General features: G+C 37.7%; 1 protein-coding gene across 2 annotated transcripts in view; it reads left to right on the top strand.

The window, feature by feature from the left end:
* The first annotated feature begins 11,370 nt into the window (after positions 1 to 11,370).
* The window catches only part of FBXL4 (F-box and leucine rich repeat protein 4), a 40,807-nt gene continuing 26,989 nt past the window's right edge, over positions 11,371 to 25,188 (top strand). Inside the window, exons 1-3 of one of the 2 annotated variants that reach the window (XM_032215799.1) lie at positions 11,371 to 11,639; positions 20,809 to 21,394; positions 22,604 to 22,952. In XM_032215799.1, coding sequence (XP_032071690.1) covers positions 20,886 to 21,394; positions 22,604 to 22,952 — 858 coding nt within the window. In that variant the 5' untranslated portion in view covers positions 11,371 to 11,639; positions 20,809 to 20,885. The other variant, XM_032215801.1, reaches the window with a different exon arrangement.

Genomic DNA, 25,188 nt, shown 5'->3' with positions numbered 1-25,188 from the left:
GTCTTATAATTAATTATAATTTTATAATTAATTCCAAAATCTTATTTCAAATCCAACTAGACACCTAGTTTGTTTGTAACTTTACAAAATCAAAATTCTAATCACCCTTTTGCTGTTTTTTAAATGTTTTTTTAATCCTTAAACTTGTATTTAAAATTTACTTCACTAAGCATTAAAGGAAACGTAATCTGACGTTTTCAGACTTTCAATCCAAAGGTTCCTAATAACTGAAAAATGATCAATAAGCAATTTTCAAAAGTGATTAGAAAAAGAAACATGTGAACCCAGTGTCCTTTTGAAAATATCAAGCATGGTTTGAGCAAGATGGTTATTATCTTCTCTCCCTGAACTCTAACCCTGTTGGATACTTGTAGTCTTCTTACAAGGAGCAACTGTGTGGAGCACTTGTGAGCAATCTCAAGTCCTCTCCTTACCCAAAGAGCAACTAATTAAAGAGTTACAAAGAGTTAATTGATTAAAAAAAACAAATTCCATCTTCATTTTATCATTGAAAATATGTATGGTTTGGCTGATCCAAGGATATTAATATTAAATGTTATTTTTCTAAACTATTCCAAAAACAACATCCAAATTTCCATAGTCATTTATTTCTTCTTGATGTTGATTGTACATTAATTCCTAGGATGAATAATTGAGGTATCAACATTTCAAAAATAAAAACAAAAAAGCCATATCACCTTAAGTCTTATTTAGAACTGAAAGTAACAAGTTCTAAGTCATGAGTTAATCAAGGAATCTATACATAGGTCTTCATTAGCATACCAGGAATCAATCCACAAATGATAAAATCACTAAACATGCAGTCTTAATACTGCTTAATTCAGTCATGCTTAAAACATTTTAAACACACCAGTATCTTTCTTAATTTATGGAAATTATAATTTTATAGATAAATTAACACAATCAACAACCTCGAGGAAAACATTCAGTACTATTTTTTGAAATTTGTTTAATTTTTCTTAATATTTATAGGATATGTTTGGATGAGTAAAATGTGGAAAGGATATTGAATAAACATTCTGCCAAAGTATAACAAAGTCCAGTTACACAGGAAAAAAAAAAGGAAGATTTTCTTTTCAGTGTTGGGCAAACATTTTTTAGGAAAATTAGGGAATAAATTTAAATGTTAAAAAAAACTTATAAAAATCAGTCTCAAACTTTCCTTACAAAAGGCAGAATAACAATATAAATATTGCAGTATAAAACATTGCAAAAATCAAGTAGATATTTTTTTGATTGATTTATAACCTGAAAGCTTGACATCTTGCTATAATCACAGGAAAAGGGAAAGTTATCCTTTGTTAGTAATAAACTGGCAATTATTTGGCTATTATAACCACAGAATTTTACTAGTGCTCAAGAACTTCAATCATTGCATGATTTACACTCTATTTTGTAACTTTACAAATATTGAAAGACCTCATATATATTTTTCGTGTTATAACTTGCTTCCTTTTATTTCCCTTTTAGAGATCAATTGTTTTATATTTTATTTAATTTTATTAATAACTGGACTTTCTCATAGAAGTTGAAATTTTAAAGATAAGCTTGCAGGATGGCCTCCCATCCAGATATTAATCAATTCTACTAAAATGGTAACTTTTCCTTTGAATTGATTTCAACTTCTCATGATGTCTATATAACTTTCTCAACAGCATCGCAGAACTGCTTTGTCATTTCCCGCATCCAGAATATTTTCTGACTTCCCAGTCCACCATATAGCTCCAGGGTATCGTGATTATGATTCATCTTAAACCTTTTGCGTCGGCTTAATTCTTTTAAGTTGGTGAGGACAGTTAGGTGTTTAATTTCAATTGAACTCTTGTATCAAGCCTTAGATCAGGGATCCCCAAACTCTGGGCTGCGGCCCAATACTGGGCTGCAGCCTCTTCAGAACCATCCCATCTCCCCCTCCCACCGGTCCACAAAGTTGGAAAGGTGGTGGAACGCGGCCTTAGACCATGCCTCTGAGATTGGTCCAATACTTCTGTTATGAAAATAACAAAGTGAGCAAGCCACGCTGATGCCATGCTGGTAAAAGGGCATAGCAAAAGGTCCTAATCTTAAAAAAAAAGATTCTAAGGAATGGCATCTATCATTTCTGGAGAGCATGATGAGAACTCTCACTTGATGCAAACCTTGCTATACAATCAAAAACAATTTTATGAACTTTACTTGAGCTGTCTAAGTTTATGAGTAAAGTCTTCAGTGTAATTCATGATGCATACATTGGAAGGAGCTTCTTTGTACCTTTTCTTTTTCTTTTTCTTTTTCTTTTCCTTCTTCCTTACATTATTTGTTTTATTCTTTGATGTTTTTCTTCTTTTTCTTCTTTCTTCTTAGTATTAGTGTTTTTAAAAAGAAAACTTAATAAAATCATTAAAATGAATGTAATCAAATTATTTGTTTAAAACATATTTGCATTCATTTTTATTATACTCAACTTGTTTTGCATTTGTTTATAGATGGAAGATTGGGTATCAATACTTTAGAAAGATGAATAAATACGACTGTTATTAAGGTGAAAAATCATTTCTGTTGCAAAGCATATTGCTTTTCTATCTGACAGATTATAATAGATCTGCTGAAATCTGATTCTTGCTTGTAATGCCTATGGCCTTTTAAGAGAACAGAGCCATGCCAGATCAATTGAACATAAGGTCACAGAGAACATGTGGGTGGATGCCACCTCCAAAGGTTCAGGGTCATTTTTACTTACATGCTGTTTGACTGCACACTTACCTTCAGGAAGGTTTCACAGCTCTAAAAGTATTGGCCTTGAATATATTTCACACCAAAATGTATTAGCTACCAATCATACCTTAGAAGTAGCAGGATTTCATGGAGAGGGGGGGAGACAACACTGAAACTTACAGTTCTCAGCTATAAAGCACCCCACCTCTGGTTACCATGTTTTCAAAGCCCGTAATGAATTTGCTAATATGCCAGGCATATAGGCTATGACATAGCATCAGTATGGTTGCTTAGGAAAGAGATTCTAAAGTTGCTGCTACCTGTCCTCTAAGGTTTCTGCTCCCAAACTCTCCCAAATTCTTGGAAGCTATTTTGCAAATCATCTTCAGTTCTGCAAACCTGAGAACAAGCCAAGAATTCCCCAAGCCAGTCAATACTTTCTCCAGTTAAGCTAAAGGAATGTGCAAAAATGTTGTTCAATCAATCCTCTGACCTATCCTAACCCAGGATTTGTTAAATCCAGTTCCATGATAACTAGAAGGAATTTAACAAGCGACAAAGTAGAAATTTTAAAAAATCACTTGAATGCAGCCAGAGACATGTATAGCAATTTTACAAAGGTAACTGTGGGAAAGAGGCCTTGTCAGATACCATTCAGCAGGTCATAGATTAGAGGCCTTTTGCTCATGACAACTCTTTGCTTTGTCTGTTGGTGGGAGATATTGGAGATTATTCTTTTTAGTTCACAAGTTTGTGGTCTTTGAAAATCCATGCCCTAATCAGTTGATGGTCCTGGACGTGGAGTAACACATAGCACCATTGCACATAAATTCCATCAGTCCAATTCAGCAAGATGGCAGGTTCAGGAGACAAATCCTTTTGACAGATGATGGTCCCTCTATTTGTGGTGTATGCTAGTACTCTACCTTTAAGAAATGGGTTGTAGTTACTACCTGTACCTAGAGGTTCCATCTTGCAATAGTAACTCAAACAACAAGGTTGTCCTTGTCTGTATAAAGTAATTAATAATTTAAGTTCCTATAGGTTAGGATTATATAGGTATTCTTTGATTTATGACCACAACTGAGCCCAAAATTTCTGTTGCTAAGTGAAACATTTGTTATGTGAGATTTGCCCCATTTTACAACCTGCCTTGCCATAGTTGTTAAATGAATCATTGCAGTTGTTAAGTTAGTAACACAATGAATCTGGTTTCCCCATTAACCGTGCTTGGGATATACTCTGGGATGTAATCTGTCAGGTCCCAGTGAAGAAAGTTAGCACCCATCCCTCTTAGAAGAATGAAATATTTTAGGAAATATCAAAAAGGCAGAATAATATATTTTCCCTAAAGGAGAAACATGTTTCTAAAGATAGAAACTCAGCATCAACTCCCTGCCCCAGCAGACATTTTGGTGCCAGTTTATCTACAAGACAAAAAACTGGGCCATCTTATCTACAAAACAAAAGATCTCAGCTCCAGGATGATGACGTTATCCTTCAGGGCAAAGCCATTCAGCCACAATGGGAAATTGTCCTTCATTGCATCACCCAGCAAGGATTCAATTAAGCCCATGCCTCACATATGGCTGCATAGCCCCATGGGAGTCTGAAGCAGCCAATAAGATGCCTGCCCTTGCCACAGGAACAGGAAGCTCAAAGGTGGGGCCCAAGAGAGAGTATATATATATTTGCAGAGAAGAAAGTGCTAAGATAACAAGAATTAAATGTATTACCTTTCTCATTGGGCATTCCCAGTTCATCAAATGCTCAATATGTGCACATTCAAACAAGGGCAACTTCTTGCTGAAAGATTGTGGATTATTATATCTAAAAAGGAGCATCATGTTTCTTTCTACCATCAAACCCCCAATATATTTTATACTGTTAGAGAACAACACAACTTCATTTGTGTCAACTCTTCATTATCATCTAGGTGTACCATTTCTGAGCTGCAAAAATCTAGTTAATCACTACATGAGAGAGAGAAAAAACCTACAAAACCATCAGTTCTGAGAATGAATTTAAATGCAATGTGTAAAAAATATTTTCATTGTGAACATGGGCAATCTAGTTCTTATTTAGGAGCTGTATTATCACCATGAATGACACAGTTGAATTTTACCTTAAAAATTATATTTATATTAATATTAATTTTATATTAAATTACACACACACATACATATAATTAAAATTATATTAATATTAGATTATATGGTTTCATTATAGTGAAAAATGTAATGCCTTCATAGATATCAACAAATATCTTAAGATTTGTCATACAGTATAATATTTATTCTTCTTCATTCTGAACTAATGAAAGAAAAATAGATATATTGTGTGACTGTGACACTAAAGAAAGGAGAAATTTGTAATAGATCCAAATAATCTTGGTCTCAACTTCTAAAGTCCAGTTGATGAATATATGCAGAGAGGCGAGTATGTAATTTTTATTACAAGTGAAAACAGTCAGGTGTATGTCAGAAAATATGAATTGATATCATCCAAACTCTTATCTGTTTAAAAGTCACAATCCATAGATTGGTGATAATTACATATTGTTACATATATTATTACATAATCAGTGAATGGCAATAGTGGAAGAATCAGTGATGCATCTTGAGGAAAAATATAAAACATTTTGAATAGATGGGAAAATATGATGGTACTGTTAAAAAATAGTAAGTGATTAAGTTGCATTGAAACTCAATGAATTAATATAGCTGGTTGGTTGGTTGCTTGGTTTATTAAACTTGTATGCCGCCCTATTCCCAGAGGGACTCAGGGCGGCTAACAAACTCATAGGGAAGGGAGGTAATACAATGAAAACAAACAAGACAAAACAATTACAAAAAACAGATTAAAACTCCTCAACAGCCGCGACAATTTGAGTGGGGCTGGGAACTCATCAGCCCCAGGCCTGCCGGAACAGCCAGATCTTAACGGCTTTGCGGAAAGCCTGAAGGGTGGCGAGGGTCCGAATCTCCACGGGGAGATTGTTCCAAAGGGCCGGAGCAGCCACAGAGAAGGCCCTCCCCCGGGGGGTCGACCGTCGACACTGGCTAGCTGATGGAATCTGGAAGAGGCCTAATCTGTGGGATCTAATTGGTCATAGAGAGGTAATCGGCAGAAGGCGGTCTCTCAAGTACCCAGGTCCGATACCATGTAGGGCTTTAAAAGTAACAACTAGCACCTTGAAACGCGTCCGGAGTCCAATAGGCAGCCAGTGCAGCTCGCGGAGGATAGGTGTAACGTGGGTGTACCGAGGTGCACCCACAATCGCTCGTGTGGCTGCATTCTGGACAAGCTGAAGTCTCCGAATGCTCTTCAAGGGCTGCCCCATGTAGAGCGCATTACAGTAGTCCAGTCTTGAGGTCACAAGGGTGTGAGTTACTGTTCTGAGTGCCTCCCGGTTCAGGTAGGGATGCAATTGGTGCACCAGGCGAACCTGGGCAAATGTCCCCCTGGTCACAGCTGACAAATGGTGTTCTAAGGTCAGCTGTGGATCCAGGAGGACTCCCAAATTGCGAACCCTGTCTGAGGGGTGTATAATTTCACCCCCCAGCCTGAGAGTTGGAATACAAGGCCAATTATTGGGAGGGAAAAACACAAGCCACTCAGTCTTGTCGGGATTGAGTGCAAGCTTTTTCACACTCATCCAGACCCTAACAGCCTCCAGGCACTGACACATCACGTCAACCGCTTCACTGAGTTGGCACGGGGCGGACAGATACAGCTGTGTATCTTCCGCATATTGGTGGTATTTTATCCCGTGCCGCCGAATGATCTCACCCAGTGGCTTCATGTAGATGTTAAACAGGAGGGGGGACAGGACCGAACCCTGCGGCACCCCATACTTAAGGGGCCTAGGGGGTCGACCTCTGCCCTCCAACCAACACCGACCTGTCCGAGAGGTAGGAGGAGAACCACCGAAGAACGGTGCCTCCCATTCCCACCTCCCACAACCGCTGCAGGAGGATACCATGGTCGATGGTATCGAAGGCCGCTGAGAGGTCAAGGAGCACTAGGATGGAGGCATGACCCCCATCCCTGGCTCTCCAGAGATCATCGATCAGCGCGACCAAAGCAGTTTCCATGCTGTAGCCAGGCCTGAATCCAGACTGAAAGGAATCTAGATAATCGGTTTCATCCAAGGACCGCCGGAGCTGAGGCGCCACCACTTTCTCAACAACCTTCCCAACGAAGGGGAGGTTGGAGACTGGACGGTAGTTATTTAGAATGGCTGGATCCAGAGACAGCTTCTTCAGGAGGGGTCTCATCACTACCACCTTTAGGAGGAGCAGGAAGGACCCCTCCCGAAGAGAGGCGGTAACAATCGTCTGGATCCAGCTCCGTGTCACTTCCCTGCTGTTCGCGACCAGCCAGGAGGGGCACGGGTCCAGCGCACAAGTGGAGGCACTCACAGTTCCCATGGCCTTGTCCACTTCCTCAGGTGTGACAAGTTGAAAATCAATCTATAAATTCCGCTCAAGACCCTCCCCCGGTACCTCGGCTGGCTCTGAGCAATTGGAGTCCAGGTCTGTCCGAAGCCGAGCAACTTTATCCGCGAGAAATTGGACGAATTCCTCAGCTCTACCTTGTAAAGGGTTACCCGCATCCCTCCCTTTTAGGTTATCCTAAACAAGGCGGCTGGGCGCGACTCAGCGGATACAATCAGAGCGGCAAAATATGCGCTTTTTGAATGTTTGTTGAATATCTGATTAGAAAAGTTCTAGAGGTAGTCCTTTACTTATGACTACAATTGAGCCCAAAATTTATGTTGCTAAGTGAGACATTTATTCTTACCATTTACCAGTTGTTAAGTGAATCACAGCAGTTGTTAAGTTATTAATATGGCTGTTAAGTGAATCTGGCTTGCCCATTGTCAGAAGGTTACAAAAGGTGATCACATGACCTTGGAACACTGCAGTCATCATAAATATGAGTCTATTGCCAAGTGTCTGAATTTTGTTCATGTGACCATGGAGATGCTGCAGGGGTCATAAGTGTGAAAAATGGCCATCAGTCACTTTTTTCAGTGTCATTATCACTAAATGAACTGTTGTAAGTCAAGGACTACCCGTATTTGGTTTCTCTTTCTTTGTTCACTGACCTTTTTCCAGAAGTATGCAGTAAGCATTGTTTTGAACCTTTATTTTTGACATTTTTTTCCCTATTGCTGTACCTTATACCAAGTCTTATTAAAGCCAGGGCCCAATTTGAAGTCTTGGTGTTAATGCTGAAGGCCTTGTAGCTCACCCCAGCAAATATGTTGGCACGAGTCTATTTATCCAACATAATCAATAGGACGTAGCTTTGCTCCATTTCTTCCTGTTGCTTGCTGTTTCTTTTCATGTGTATGCATCCCGATTATATAGCTATCTTCTCTCCTTATTCTTCACAGATCCTAGAATGTATTTAAGAAAGACTTGAAAAGGTACTTAATGAGGATTGATGAAAGTGATTGTGGGTAGATAATGGGAATGGCTGTGGGTTTAGAGTAGTTTTATTGTTAGACTTAGTAGCAAAGATAGACAACAGAGCTATCAGATTATAGATTAAGGATTTCATAATTGTGAGTTGTTTCTACTGCAAATGTAAATCAATTATGCTGTTTGTTGGTTTTATTGCTTTTGCATTATTTTAACTATTATTTTTTAATGTTGATGGTGGTTGACTAGTTATAAATAAAAATGTTAATTGGTTTGAATATATGGTTATAAGCATAAACATTCATCATATTTGCATGACAGGGATGAATATAAATGTAAAAGCCTTTTTAATAATTATTTATGATTAGTCAATAAGAATATAACCATGTAGGGAAATTCTCTGTGTGGGACAGAGCATTTACTGTATTTGGCAGTGTCAGGAACGATCTGGGGTAAAAGGAAACTGGATAAGAATGAAGATTTGTGCATTGCTTGGAACAGAGTAAAAAGAATTATGTTGCAGGGTGCCAGAAAACTGTGCAGGATATGGTGATAGAAAGTGTGAAAATTGATGCTTGGAATGATAAAGTGAAAGTCTGTGGATGAGAAAATTGCATATAAGAGAATGATTGGTACAAAAATGAGAAATGATATTGTATAATGTATATAAGGAGAAACATAATTGCAAAAGAACATAGTGAAAGAGAAGGAACAGTTCAGATTAAAAGGCAAAGAAAATGCGAAATGATCCTGATTGGAATAGATTGTTTTGAAAGTCAGGGAAGAGAACTAAACATGAGGACTCTAACATAGTGATTGGAATTAAAAATTATGAAATGATTTGCGGTGAAACAGAAATGAGGAAAATATGGAAGCAATATTTTAGAAATATGTATTGGAAAGATAATGATATATTAAGGGAGGAACTGTAACAAATGGTCAAAATTCGGAATTAAGAATGAATTGGTACTGAACGTATGCAGAGTGAATACAAAAGAGAGTGGCCAATATAAAAGTACATTTAGGTGATTTGGTTACAGAGGAAATGAATGAGAACTGAATAAAACAAAATTATGCTTTGTGAAAGAAGCATAATGGGTCAAGAGGAAGGAGAAATCCAATAATATTGGTTAGATGATTGAGGAAATCTTCAAAAAGAGCTTCAACTTCAAAGGAGAGACATACAGAAACAGTGTTGATATATGGACATACCTATGGAGATTCTCAATCATCCAGGTCATGATTGTCCCAAAGGTACTTTTTCAAAAGGCAACTGTGGACTTTATTTTTCTATGAACATGATTGAAAAGAAACCCTAAAGTTGTGCTGGTGTTAACTAGGTTTACCCTGTTTCATTTTTGAGCTCTTTAATTTCCTTGGCTTACTATTTCTTATTTCCGTATCTCTGGTCTGAAATAATGTCCAAAAAGAAATACAGATAGCCCTCGATTTATGGCCATAATGAAGCCTAAAGTTTCTGTTGTTAAGTGAGCCATTTGTTTAATGAGATTTACCCCATTTTATGTCCTTTCTTGCCACAGTTAAGTGAATCTGGCTTTGCCATTGACTTTGCTTGTCAAAAGGTCACAAAAGGTGATCATATGACCTTGAAACACAGAAACGGTCGTAAGTATGAACTAGTTCAGGTGTGTCAAACCTCATTATATCTCAGGCCATATTGTGATGTATCGGAGTTTTGCCCTTGCAGAGCCGGGGTAGGTGTGACCTGCTCAGGCCATGTTTGACACCCTGAACTAGGTGCCAAGCATCTGAATTTTGATCACATGATCATGGGGCTGCTACAAAGGTTGTGAGTGTGAAAAAAGGTCATAAGTCACTTTTTTCAGTGCCACTGCAACTTGGAATGGTCATTAAATGAACTGTTAAGTCTATGTCTACCTATATTGTCAAATGTGAAAAAGCAAAAAACAAAACAAAAAAACCCCCTCGAGGACCCAGATTATTGGAGACAATATGCTGACTCTGTAAACCTCTTAAGAGAGGGCTATAAAGCACTGTGAAGAAGTATATAAGTCTAACTGCTATTGTCAGCACTCCTCCATTGAATAATTAGGAAAGAAAACCACGAGACTCCATTGATAGAAATCAAGTGTACTTTTACTAATTATAAATGATTAGAAGCGTAGCAAAGCGAAGACTGATTATTTAGGCGCGAAAGCGAATGATATATAGAATAACCCATTCCCCACCCCTTGGCATCCCAGATACAGTCCAATCATAATTCTCCCAAGTGTCAGGTGTGAGATAACTTCGAAAGGCATCACCAAGATGGAACGTCGGTGCCGTTGGCCTTGGCGGGAAACCTCCTCCGCATGCGCAGTAAGACAGGCAGCAGAACTCCAGAATCTTCCTCCAGCACAATTAGCAATCCCCTCCCAAATACCATGCCCCCCCTCCCCGTTTCAATGGCAGCCGAAGCAGCAGCAAAGCAGAGGCTGACAGCTATTGCTATTCACCCCTTCTATTTATTTTTTAAAATTTATTGTTTTTCACCCCTTTTACTTTATTTTTGGTAATACATGCTCCATTTGGGCATGCATTCGTGCTTTCACTGTAGCTGCTTGGTGACTTGCCTAGATTTCTTTTGTAAGGGTTACTGCCCTTTGTCATCAAGGTATGTGGCTTGCAATCTCCTGCTAATGGCCAGGCAGAAAGAAAACCAGCCATCCAGATCATGGTTGTCCCAAAGGTGCTTTATCAGGAGGCAACTGGACTTTGTTTTTTTTTTTCTTTTGAAGACGTTTTGCTTCTCATCCAAGAAGCTTCTTCAGCTCTGACAGGACATTGGAGAATAGAAGGATTATATTCCTTGCAGACCTTGATAATTTGAATCATTTTAGAGGGTCGTTGAACCACTTGGAGGTTGATCTGTGTCCTCAGTGTCACCTGCAAACTACAAGAACTAACAGCACTACTCAAGTGACCCTGAAGACACAGATCAACCTCCAAGTACTTCAACGACCCTCTTAAAAGAATGCAAATGACCAGGTGCCTGCCAGCAATATAAATCCTTCCATTCCTCAATGTCCTGTCAGAGCTGAAAAAGCTTTCTTGGATGAGAAGCGAAACGTCTTCAAAAGAAAAAAAAACCAAGAAAGTCCAGTTGTCCACAAAACACCTTTGGGAGAGCCCTTCGTTCCTCTCTCCCCGCCCAGCTCTTCCTTATTAACCACGCCACGTAGACAGCGGCTTCTTCCTGTTCGAAGCTCCGCCTTCGATCATCGCGGGGAACGGGGAAACCTCCGCGCGCGAGAGAAGCCGTGCACAAGTCTCGGCCGGGCCGCGCGGTGCTTGAGGCAGGCCCGGGCTCTTGAGTCTCGCTCCCCGCCTGGATTCCATGGCGCGTCCTGCAAATTGGCGCGGAGATGGGGGGTGGCGAGAAAGGCAAGGAGGAAATGGTGTAGCTAGTATGCGGGAGTGATCGCCCGCCGCGCGCTGGTCGGTGGCTGCAGCTTGTGAGCACCTCTCCGTGTATGTATGCGTGCGCGCGCTCTCTCAACTCGCCTCCTCTTGTAAACAACGCTGCCCGGGCAGAGCCGTTTCTTGCGGCTCTTGCTTGAGGATCGCTTTATTATTTTGAGCACCTGCCTGGCTCGCATTGCCTTGAAGTTGAAGTCGAGCAAAGTGCTTGTCAGGTGTGTGAAGCTGGGTGCTTGCACTTTGACAGTCTCTCTCCCCCCCACCCGCCCCCACCCTCATCAGTAACAACCTTCGGGTCACCGTCATTTCCAGATAAAATAGGTCCGTCATGGTGACATCACTTTCAAAAAGATCCTGTATTTCCTTTAGTAAATCATTCTGCATATATATATATATATATTTAAAAAGGAGGGGGCAAGTGTTGTTGCTCTATATTACTTAAGGACGTTTGAACTCTGACACTTCCTGGTGAATTATCTGTGCTCCCTGCTCCTCTTACAAGAATAGTTGTTGAAGATATTTGAATGTTGTTTTAAGAAGTCAAGTGAGGAAATAATAAAACATACAGTAATTACAACGTAAATCACAGCAAAATAGTAAAAAAAAACCTAGCCTAAAAGCAGACCTAGTAAAAACACTTCAAAATGATAAATGAAAGCAAGATTTTATTGTGGTCAATTATAGCTGGGAACCAATTGTAGCTGCAAAGAGAAACTGGGAACAACTTTTAAACCTTCTTGGTTGGAGTTTGGTTTGTGTGTTTCTTCAGGTTGGTCTTTTGGGTGTCCACCAGGACAGGTTTCTGTAGTTTTCCTGATAAAATTTGGAAAGTGGTATGTTATTGCCTGCCTCCTAGGTCTGAAAGAGAATGACTATAGGGGCAGGTCAAATCTTAAAGCAGCAGCTCCCAGTATTAATTTATTTATTTCAGAGACAACTATTATATGCAATTGCAAATTGGTCAGTTTTGCATCTACTACATTGGGCCACCTGAATGGCAGCGGAGATTGTTATTGTGCAAAGTAGGGAAGACTGGCATATATCACTTGAAGCCAGAATGTCATGAAAAATGTTGATTTGACTAACAGTGTCAACCTCGGATTCTGGCCTACTCTAAGATTTAGCTAATTGCCATCAATATTTAATTGAAACTCCTTTTAATGCCCATATGCTATTAATGCCCATATAACTACAAGTTTATTTATTAAATAAAAATGAAGAGGTATTCATTTACCTTTGCCTGCTAAGTTCTGTTTATTTAAAATATTTATAATTATGTTTATTTTTCACAAAAAAAGATTCTACTTTTTTCTTACTTTCCTACTTATATTTCTATTCCACTTTCTTACTCTTGAAAGTACCGCATTTTTCAAAGTATAAGACACACCCTTTTCCCTCAAAAAGGAAAAGAAAAGAAAATCTGGGTGCATCTTATACATTGAATACAGCATTTTTTGCCTCCCAAAACCCCGCTCCCTTTGCAAAAATGGCCATGCATAGCCTTTAGGAGGCTTCCAGAGTGCTCCTGGGAGCTGGGGAGGGCAAAAATGAATGAAAAATGGGCCACTTTTTACTAGTTTTTGCCCCCCCCCCCAGCTTTCAGAAGCACTCTATAAGCTGCCTAAAGGCTATGCATGCCATTTTTTTAAGCAAAAATGGACCTGTTTTTGCAAAAAAGGGGCATTTTGGGGAGGTGTGCAGAGTGCAAAAACTTTTTTTAAAATTTGCCTCTTCAAAATCTTGGTGCATCTTATACTCCGGTGTGTCTTATACTCCCAAAAATACTATAAGTTATATTTTCTCTTTCTTCAACATGGAGTATTTAATTTGATATTGAAGTCCCCTTCCCAACAACCATTTTAGTTGATTTAGACCAGAGGTGTCAAACTCATGGTGGCATCATGTGACGTATCAGGACTTTCCCCCCATTTGCTAAAATGGGCATGGGCATAGGCAGCGCATGACGCATCCAGCGGGAGTTTGACAGCCCTGACTTAGATTATGTGACTTCATTCAGTGAGCTTCTGTAATTAAGGGTACTTGAACCTGGATGCCCTCTAACCTAGTCTAAGATTTTAATATATCACATTGTTCCCCTACTTTCAGATTTACAAAATTAAAAAAAGAAAAAAAAGCTAAATTATTTAAACATGGGTTTTATTGGTGGTAATAAATACGTGGCATGTTCAATGAGTGCCAGGTCTTTGTAAGCTCCTTGCCAGACTCATAGTTTGGTTGATAATAGGATCTAATAACTCCTCTCTGACTGCTTCTTCCAAATGTGCCTTGTCTTGTCAGTAATTAGTCTGATTATAGAACTATTATTTTTACTGCCTTGTGACTGTTCAATATACATTTGAAAGGTTACTGTTTCTGATGCTGTAGAGTAGTTTGACTTAAACATTGTTTCTGTTGGTATACTAAATCCTTTTACTCCCTATCCTGGCAAGTATATATGGCTAAATATATTTCCTTTGAGTTTCAGACCTTTTCCTATTTGATTTCTGGATAGTTTAATCCAACATAATAACTCCTATTAAGGTAAATTATACTCCAGTCTGACATATGTGACCCATGCAGCATTGAACAGTTATCATTTATTATTTCTAAATTTTTGTTTCACTCATAGTTACTACTATTACTGTTGTATCTTCCAAAAGACAATTCAGGTGGATTTTTATTTTTTTTGTATTCTTTTGCTATATAAAGAAGAATATACGCTTGGAGAAGTACAGTATTTATTTTCCAAATTATACTCAAGGAAAATGAGAACACAGCCATTGTAGTGAAGTGCCATAAAAAATTGCAAACAGTTCTGTGAAAATGAAATATGCTCGGTAGCCACAGAAATTCAATGGAAAACAAACAGAATAGCATCCGGGAGGGAAAAATGCTTTGTTTTAACAGGGAGGATACATTGGAAGTTTTCATTGAAGATTCCACTAAATGAGAATTCGATTTAGTAGCTATCAATCTGCTGAGAAGTAAAGCAATGTTATAAAAATAAGTGGTTCCACATACTTGAGGTGGTATCTAGAAATGGAAAAGTATAGATCTAAATTAAAAACACATATTATTAAGAAACAAAGCCTGAAAACAATCCAGTGAATTTCTAGAATATATAACATTTGAGATAAAATAAATAAAAAGACATTTCAGACTAAATCACAGAGTTTTCTGGACAAGTTCATCCAAATTCAAGTATCCAAATTCATAACGAATGCTTATAGTTTGCTATTGCGGTGTTAGGGAAGGTTGAATGCGCAGAACAAACACTGGTTTCTAATTAATGGCACTACATTATTAGAATCTTAGATCTCTGCCCTTTTCATCGTTCTCTGTGGGCTCCTCTTCTTCCAGAGAAATAGAGACGTTGTCAGCCAACTCTCATTTTTTTATGTTTTAAATGGTCTTATCTGTATTTTGGGGGATCAAAGGGGTACTAGGTATCTTGTTATTTTGCATTTTACAACATTGTTTTTTCTTACTCAGTGTGGAAATTGCTGCTACAGTCTTTTTCCTTTTGTCAGTTCTTCCCTGCTTTCCTCCTTGCTATGCAAAATGGTGATTAGAGGCAGCAGTAGCCACATCTGTAGAGAAGTCTAATCTTCCTGTTCTGTGTTAGACAGGCAAAAGGCCATATCTTTTTCTCCCATGTGCTTTAATGATGGGACTATCTCCTTTTGCTGCCATGGCAAGGTCTCTTCAGTGAGTGGTGAAGCAAAAAAAGCTTCTTCCAGAGCCAGGCATGGGTTCCTTACTGTCCCAGCTGTCTCCAGTTCTATGGGGAGTCATTATATGTGGATATGAGAAGAGGTTAATCATACATCATACATACATATAGCAAAAGCTTTGGAACTAGTTATACATCCTTAATGCTTTTTGGAGCATTAGACATTTCTTTCTAAATTGGCTTTACTGAATTGGTTTCATATATCCCTAGTTTGTTTGCTTTTTAAATTTATTGCTGTGGCGGCCCAAATGCTCTGCCAGCAAAAATGGGCACTGACTTCCGTTTTCAGCTGTTACAGCCTCCTGCAATCCTCTGCCAATGAAAATGGAGCTCGGAAGGGTCGTCTGCAGCCCTTGCACACTCAATTTTCAGTTGCAACCACCACCTACAACTCTCTGTAGCTTTTCTGAGCTCCGTTTTTCACTGGCGCAGGCATCGTGGGCCAGTCCTTCCCTGTTTCCAGGGCAACCCTGCGGGTCAGATCTGGCCCTTGGGCCTTGAGTTTAACACCTCTGTACTAGGTGGTTTGCTTGTTTGTTAGTAAAAGTTATTATCTGCCCATCTTACCATATGATAACTTTGGGAAGCTAACAATATTAAAAGATAAAACTTTATAAAAACTATATAGTTATATAATGAGCTTGTGCCCAACATGAATACTATAACATATGTTATCAAAAGTCTAAAATATCCCTATACTAAACTCAGCAGTTGTGAATACCACTGGCAGGGGACATTTACTTAAGTCCTAGAATTTAAATTTAGATTCTTAAGCAACAAAAATTAGCTAAAATAGCTTTCTTTAAAGAACTTTTTTCACTTTTCAGCTAGATAGGCAATTTGAGTGGATGAGAAAGAAATGAAATGGGAAATGATTTTAGGACTTTTATCTTCAAACAAAGCAACAGAACAGCTTTTAAGTTTGCCAGTTTGTAGTTCACAAATATTTAGTTTGGAGAAAAAGTGATCATTATTTAAAATTCCTTAGACAGGTTAAAAAGAAACCTAATGTTTTTTTTTGAAAGTGTTAAACATTACCAACACAATAGGTATAACTAGGAAAATTTGTGGGTAGCAGCTTTTCTCTAAATTATTTAGTACTTATCCATAGCAGTTTAAAATTAATTATAGAGTCCATATTCTATTGTGTCAAGTATTAAAGAGTAGCTATTTATTTCCACAGGGACAAATGTTGATGTAAAGCTAACACTTCCTTCTAATTACCTTGCCATTAGATGTGAATACAGCCTAAACTTGGAGAGTCATAATTTCAAAATAGTTTTTATAAATGGTTTTGTTCCCTATTGAAGTTTAATTTCTGCATTTTACTAATTCAGGTAGTCTTCGCTTAACAGCCATTTGTTCAGTGACCTTTTGAAGTTATGGCGGTGTTGAATGAATGGTATTAATGCCCAATCTCTGAAGTTATGGCTGATGCAGTGTCCCTACAGTCATGTGATCAATATTCAGGTGCTTGGCAGCCTTTCTGAATTTACGACCACAGGTGCACTTCAATTCCCCCCCATGCTATCACCCAGCAGTGCTGCTTCAAGCCGTGTGATACAGCCAGCAACAACAGTTCAACTCTCCAGCTGCCTCCATTGCCCTACAGTTTTCAGGCCCTGGGCGCCCGCTGGGCGTTTACCGTCTTCCTCTTACAACCCAGCCTGGCCCATTGGAGGTAGCTGCTGGCCACACCAGGCCTTCTTCCCATGGCTGCTTGCATCGCTCTCCCATGGAGTGTGCAGTGTTCAGCGCAGAAAGCCTTCTTATGAAACTTTGAAAGAAAGCCATGCCTACCATTCTGCATATTACGCACAATGTTCTTGTGATGCTTCAGAAGCTTGTGAAGACTTTCTGATTCATCACAAGAATAGTGCATATGACTTTGAGAATGGTAGCCTTCTTGTGAGGTTTCAGAAGGCCTCTGAAGCTTTCCAAAAGCAGGGGTTTTGTGACGCTGGGGTGGCTGGCCAGGGCATGGGGCTTGAGGTGGCAGTTCTTGGTGTCAGCAGTGCTGTGGCAGAAGTAGAGACTGCAGTGTGTGTGTATGTGTGATTGGCTGAAACTGTATAGGCTCTACTTCAGACCCAGCACTGCCACAACTGAAGAGCACTACTGTCCAGAATGGCCAAAAGATTAAAAATGAGTGGTGGGAGATAGGTGAGAGGAGGAGTTGAAGAGGAGTCAAAGGAAGCAGTTCCTTACCAAGGCTTGGGATTGAATGGAACCAAGCCAGGAATGGCTTGGATTGGCATGAGTCCTTGCCTGCATTTAGCATTTAGACAAAACTAGTTGGTGTAAGTTGTTTTTCTCCATAATAAATTTTAAGGGAAAATATATAAATGAATAAATAGCATGCATTACAATGGAAATAGTTATTTGGGAAGATTCTTTGAAATTTCCTTGAAGAAATATCCTTTCATCATTATTAAGCGTGATGTGCAAATGTCAAATCATCATGCAGTTTCTTTTAAAATAATTCTAAATTTATTCTGAAAATTACACTGTTGAAGCATAGATGAATCTCAGTCCTGTTTTTGAGTGGATGTTGGTAAGAAATGATACATCAGAACAATGTGGGGCTATTTGTCTTTTCAAATAACTCCTAGTTAAAAAAATGCAGAAAGAGAAAATTGGGCTTGCCAAAATAAAATAATTCTGCTTTTAACTACTTTGAACAGGGCTAAAATTTTTCCTGTACATTTCTTTGCACAGACATGCATGGAATTGCACTGTCTGTTCTTTAGATGTTTTAATATCAAAATGATGAAGAGAATTATTAACATATCTTGACTTTATTTTTAGAGACAATAAATAGAGTGTCTTTGAAATGCAGACAATGTTTAGTAAAATATAGCTCATGTTCTGGTAAATGCCTCTTACAAAAATCCTGCGTCTATTTTAAGATGTATTCTGTCATCATCTTTGCAAACTCCCAATAGGTTATGAGCATTACTTTTCTTTGCCATTGAACATAAAAAGCTATGAGCAAAGCCAAAAAGGTTAACTGAGGGAGTTCATAAATCTATACAAAAATATATTTTCCAAAGTTAATTTAATTCTCACATTTCTAAGCCTTTTTGAACCTGCACCTTGCATTTTTGTCATTTCGTGAAAATGACTTTTTAAACCATGCCTATGCATGTACATACATGTAAAGATGTTCATGATAATTTTGTTATACGGTTAATAATTTTTTTAAAACTGATATTATGTAAAAATTACATAAAATTATGATTGAACAGTATATTATGTTTTAAAATTGTTGTTTATTTATATCCCACCATTATTATTCTTATAAATAATAGAAGGTGGCAAATACTTCCTCCTTCTATTTCCCCATAATAACAGCTGTGAGAGGCAAATAGGTTTGGCAGAGAGTGACTGTCCAATTTTAGGCATGAAAATCAAGTACCATATTTTTGGAGTATAAGACGCACCGGAGCATAAGACGCACCCAGGTTTTGAAGAGCAATTTTTTTTAAAAAGTAGGTAAGTAGATAGAGGGATAGAGAAAGAGAGAAAGGGAGAGAAATACAATAGGTAGGTAGACAGGGAGAGTGTAGATAGGTAGGTAGGTAGAGGGATAGAGAGAGAGAAATAGAGAGAAAAACAATAGCTGGGTAGGGAGAGAGAGAGAGAGAGAGAGTAGGTAGTAGATGGGTAGGTAGAGGGATAGAGAGAGAAAAATAGAGAAATACAGTAGATAGGTAGGGGGGGAGAGAGTAAGTAGGTAGGCATATAAGTAGATGGAGATATTTATGGATTTTTTTCTTTCAGTTTTACAATCTCTCTCTCTCTCTCTCTCTCTCTCTCACACACACACACACACACACACACACACACTAACTAACTAACTAACTAACTAACTAACTAACTAACTAACTAACTAACTAACTATATGGAACAGGACTTGTCTTTCAGGGATTAGGCCAAATTTGCCATATGAGTAATTTACAAGTCTGCTAGTAGTTAGAGATTTGGGAAAAATATAGGGTTTTTTTCAAGTTTTCTCAGCTTACCTCTGGATATTTTCATATTTTCTGTATTCAGATTTTGGTTCACTTATTATATCCTTCATATTTATGAGCAATGAACTTGTTTATTTCCATCAAGAATTTGTTTGAAATAGGTATTACTGGATTTGAATCCAAAAGGCTCAAACAGATTTTTATTATTAGAGCTGTGCAAAGCACTACAATTATATTTCTTAAAAAGCATGTAAGTGGAAGTGAAGCAACCCTGTTTGAAGTATTAAAGAAACTATCTGCTCTAAAAGGCTTAGCCTGTTCAGTACAAGTAGTCAAACAAGGACCGTCTTTGAAGCACCCGTATGATCTTCTAAAGGATGTTGCTTCTTTAATACTCTTTGCACAATTTTACTCACTAAAAGTGTTTGTGATTTCGGCACACATGCTCTTGTACTATTTATTGTCAAGTCTTGTGACCAAAGTAATTGTTAGTTCATACAAAGTGTGGGATGTATGTTGTAGCGCAGCAGCAGTTACTTTGTACTATGCCCAGTTGTAGGACCTGTTTCCTAATTTCCATTTTGATTCTTCAGTTCGTTTGAGATTAAGTTTTGTTTTATTGTTGTTACAAGATACCATAAATATTATAATCAATTATTATCTTTTGGTGGGGAGAGTGCCTTTGACTTTGGTAATTGCCTGAACTAGTTCCTGAGGGTTTTTTTGTTTTGTTTTGTTTTTTTTGGAAATATGTTGGAAGTGGTTTGCCGTTGCCTCCTTCTTAAAGATGAGAGAGAATACGGTAACTAGCCTAAGGTCACCCAGCTGCCTTTGTGCCTAACTAGAACTCTGCAGGACTAAAACTCACAGTCTTGCAGTTTTCTAGCCCAGTCCCTTAACCGCTGAGCCAAAGTGGCTCAGAATAAAATATAATTAATAATTAACTAATTGATTATCAAGTCTTATTAGCAATGTTTATTTTTAATATAACATTTTTATTAGATGCTGATACTCTGGATCGCGTATTTTAGTAACTGTTTTTATGTTGTACAAGGTAGTCCTTGACTTAGAACTACAATTGAGCCCAAAATGTCTCTTGCTAAATGAGACAGCTGTTGAGTTTTGCCCCATTTTTATTACCTTTAGTTAAATGAATCACTGTAGTTGTTAAGTTAGTAACACAGTGGTTAAGTGAATCTGGCTTCCCCCTTAACTTTGCTTGTCAAAAGGTTGCAAAAGATGATCACATGACCCTGGGACACTGCAACAGTCATAAATATGAACTAGTTGCCAAGCAATTGATCACGTGACCATGGAGATTCTGCAGCAGTCATAAGTGTGAAAAACAGCAATAAGTCACTTTTTTTCAGTGCTGTTGTAACGGTCATTGGATGAACTTTTGTAAGTTGAGGACTACCTACATTGCATTTTTATCTGCTTCAAATAAATTAAAGGTTCCTTGAATTCTTGAGCCTGTTTTAGATTGACAATTAATTGTTTGTCTTTTATTCAGGATCTCTTCTATTTTAAACTTCTCACAAAGAAGTCTTGAAGATACTGACTTTCAGGAGGATTTTACTACCTGTCCGGATGTCACCAGCATTTCCTATGTTAACAGTTCTGAGCATGTTTTACTATATTTGCCTTCGGCGCCGAGCCAGGACAGCCACAAGGGGAGATTTGATGAACAACAGGAGAGCCATAGAATCAAATAGATCCCTACCTATCAATGTTCAATTGGTCCAGTATGCCAAAGAAGTGTTGGACTTCAGCTCCCATTATGGCAGTGAAAACAGCATGTCGTATACCATGTGGAATTTGGCTGGAACGCCTAATGTGTATCCTAGCTCAGGTGATTTTACACAAACCGCTGTGTTTAGGACCTATGGAAAATGGTGGGATATGTGCCCTAGTGCACGAATACCATTTACGAGGACCCCACCCAGTTTTCAAAGTCAGGACTATGTAGAACTTGCGTTTGAGGAACAAGTGTATCCTACAGCCATACATATTTTGGAAACATATAATCCCGGTGCTGTGGTTAGGATTTTGGCATGTTCTGCAAGTCCTTATTCACAAAATCAGCCAAATGAAGTAAGGTAATTCATTTTATTAATATTCTCTGTCTGTCTTTGATGTGGTATGTTCAGATATTTAAAGTAAATATTCTTATATTTTTTCTTAGAAAATTCTACACACTTACCCCCTCCTCTCTCCCAAAAACGTCTTTGCTACCTACAAACTGTTTGGACTTAGCAAGGTAGCAAGCAAAGGGATTCTTGCTTTCCATGGTCTGATCTTTGCAAGTGAAAGCTGCTTGCCCCCATTTGTTTGCTTTTTATATTCACAGTATTCAGTGTTTTGCAGTGCTTTGGTTTAAGAAAGGCTACTGTAAGGTATTTGGGCAACAGAGCTCTTGAAAATCCATCTTAATAGAAAAGGTAATCCTCGACTTATGGTCACAAATGAGCTGAAAATTTCTGTTGCTAAGTGAGACATTTGCTAAGTGAGATATTTTTGAAGTGAATTTTGCCCCATTTTATAACCACTCTTGCCACAATTTTTAAGCGAATCACTGCAGTTGATAAGTTAGTAACAAGGTTGTGAAGTGAATCTGGCTTTCCCATTGATTTTGCTTGTCAAAGGGTCGCAAAAGTCATGACCTTGACCTTGAAACATGACCTTGAGGCGCAGCAACGGTCATAAGTATGAATCTGAATGAGACAAGAATCTGAATCAGACACTTGGCACATTATCATGGGGCTCCTACAAAGGTTGTAAGTGTGAAAAATGGTCATGTCCCTTTTTTCAGTGCCATTGTATCTTTGAATGGTCATTGAATGAACTGTTGTAAGTCGAGGACTACCCATACATTAAAATTTCATTGGTTTCCAAATGCTAAATAGCCTGAGTATAGGTTTGGGATCAAATTTCTAAGTTCTTGTCCTACTGAATAAGTTGTGGTTTTAATTTCAGAGTTAACCAAAGGGTCTCTTTAACTATTTTGTTATTGAAGTTCATCTCCACTTTAGCTTACTCTCTTTGTTTTCTTCCCAATGCAGTGATAGGTTAAAAAAGAATTAACACTAAAATGTTGTTGAATAATGTTAACGTTATTTAATCTTTGGGAGTTAAGATATTTATCATATATTGTAGAGTTATTATGAGTCCTTTACACAGGCCACGGTTTGATGTTCTTTATATTAGTTGTGGATTTCCCCCCCAAATTGAAACTTATTTAAAAAAAATTAAGATTGTAATATTTACATTAACTGCCCTGTGATATTAATGTACTTTTCTTTTGGTAGGTGGGAAATCCTTTGGTCAGATCTACCTTCCAAGGTGATTTTGCCTCAGGCACGTCAGTTTGCACCTGTTATTAAACAAATAAATTTTCCTACAAATTTAATCCGTTTGGAAATAAACAGTTCACTTCTGGATTATTATACTGAGTTGGATGCTGTAGTGCTACATGGTTTAAGAGAGAGACCTGTGCATTTACTCAGTACTCCAATTATTGATATGAATGATCTAGATGACGATGAAGAAGGAGAGAGAGAAAGTTACAGCAGCGTGGACAGTCTCAACAAGCAATTTAGCACTGCTGCCTTCAAAGACTGGACAACTAATGGATACTTTGATAAATTGCCTTATGAGGTAAAAGCCTGGAAATTTTTACAGGATTAAGAAAAATGTCATAATTACTTAGGCTGTAGAGATTTATTATATCTTGAGATAGATAAGTAGTTATAGCTTCATATACAGATTTGTGAACCTGTTTTTTAGTTCTATTAGCTTCCTGAATTTTAGTTAGTGTAGCTTTTTTTTTCTTAAAATGGTTGAAACTGATTCAAGTAGATTCTTAAAAATAGAAGAATCTGATATTGGCCCTAGATGATCTCCCCATGCAAATTCATTTTTACTTCTGCGTCAAGTGCTTATGAAAATGAAGTTTCTTGATGACAGAAGATAATACTCCAGTTTTTTTAATTTAGCTATTTTAAGTATCTTAATCAAATTATTTAAAATAGGAATATTTTCTTCTTTTGAACAGAAAATATATTATAAATACAAATCTTAACTGTTAAGTCTGTAAAATATTTATTTCATAAATGTTATATTCCTACCCCTTTTTAAATGTAAGTCCTAAGATTTCATAACGCCAGCTGAATTCCAGATGTCATATTTTTATGCCATAAACTGCATTCTGGGAATTTTATGAACTCCTCACATACAGTATAATATCAAATTACGCTTTATACTGGGACAAATAAGGAATTAAATTTTAGCAAGATACTAAATTTTAAACTAACTATGAGTAATGATTACTAGATAGGCTTGAAATTTGTTTTCTTTATTTAATTAGAAGCAAAATATATTTTATACTACAGTTACATTTTAGTGTCATCATAATGGTGACATTTGTTTATATCCTTTTCATTTCAGGTATTAAGATTTAATTTTAGTGTAAAGTGGGATTACCTTTTCTGGTGGTGATAGATACTGACATGTTAGGAGTTGTTTATCTCTGATGCTGATGTTGTGTTATTACCTATATAGCATATAATTATTATCAGATAATGAAATTAGTTAAAAGGGATCTTAAGAGTTTTTTCCCTTTACACTTTTTGCTCTATTTGGTCATTATTATTAATCAGAAATTACACTTTGTGTTTTGACTCATTGATGGGTGTCATGGTTTAGAGTGTAAACATCTTTGTTTTATATCTTTAAAATTAAAATTAAAAATGCTAAATATGATCTTAAAAGTCAGTCAGCTTAGAGTATTTGATCAAAACTAATCAAGGAGAGAATCAAATTAGAAATAAGGAGACATTTCCTGACAATTAGAACAATTAATCAGTTGAATTTCTTGTCTCTAAAAATTGTGGGTGCTCCAATACTGAAGATTTTTAAGAAGAGATTGGACAACTATTTGTCTGAAATGGTATAGGGTTTCCTGCTTAAGCAGGGAGTTGGACTAGAACAGTGGTTCCCAAACTTTTTCAGTCCACCGCCCCCTTGGTGCTACAAACTGATTCTCAGTGCCCCCCACCCAGTGGTGGAATTCAATTTTTTTTACTACCGTTTCTGTGGGAGTGGCTTGGTGTGCATGTCTGGGGGGGTCATGTGACTGGGCGGTTTGTACGATGGAAGGCAGATAGTAACAGTAAAATTCAAAACTGTAACAATTAATTGCACATTTATTCAAAATCCAATTTAAAAACCTTTTTAGTTAATGTTAATTCAACAAAATTGTTGAACATGATCCAGTGATACCGGGTTTTTAAAGTCTGATAGTCATTTATCAAAAATTTCAGTAACTAGTAACTTAGTAAACTCTGTAAAATTTAATAACTACTTCACCGTTCAGTAAATTCTTAATGCGATGGATGGGCTTGATGAAGTGATACCAGTTTCCCAATGTCTGATTTTAAGTCACTTAGCAGAAGTTTTAAATCACCACATTCAGTAATCTGAGTCGATTTCTTTTCTTGGAGAGAAGTTGGATGACCACATTGAAGCCACATTCCACCAAATATGATATTGGAAATGCAACAAGGAGCTTCTTAACCACTGTCCATAGTGCAGGATAGCGATCAGAAATTTTTTTCTGGGGAAGGAGCCAACGTCGCTAAGAGACGGACATGCAATCTCAATGCTCTGAGATCGCTGCCAAAACTTTTATTGCTGGGTGGTCCAATCGGACCTAAACTGTTCCGCAGAGATGGCGAATGGGAAGAATAAGTCCTGCTGATCTTAGGGACACTGCAAAGTCCCTGATCGACCCAGGAGAAGTTCCTCTAGCTGGCAATAAAAGCACAGCCCCTAGGCTGATGAAGTTGGGACTGCTCCAAACAGAAGGAAACGGAAAGAGAAAGTGTTTACAGCT

Source organism: Thamnophis elegans, chromosome 4, assembly GCF_009769535.1.
Source record: "Thamnophis elegans isolate rThaEle1 chromosome 4, rThaEle1.pri, whole genome shotgun sequence".
NCBI lineage: Eukaryota > Metazoa > Chordata > Lepidosauria > Squamata > Colubridae > Thamnophis > Thamnophis elegans.
The sequence above is the reverse complement of the archived record's forward strand: the minus strand, read 5'-3'. Positions and strand labels throughout refer to the sequence as shown.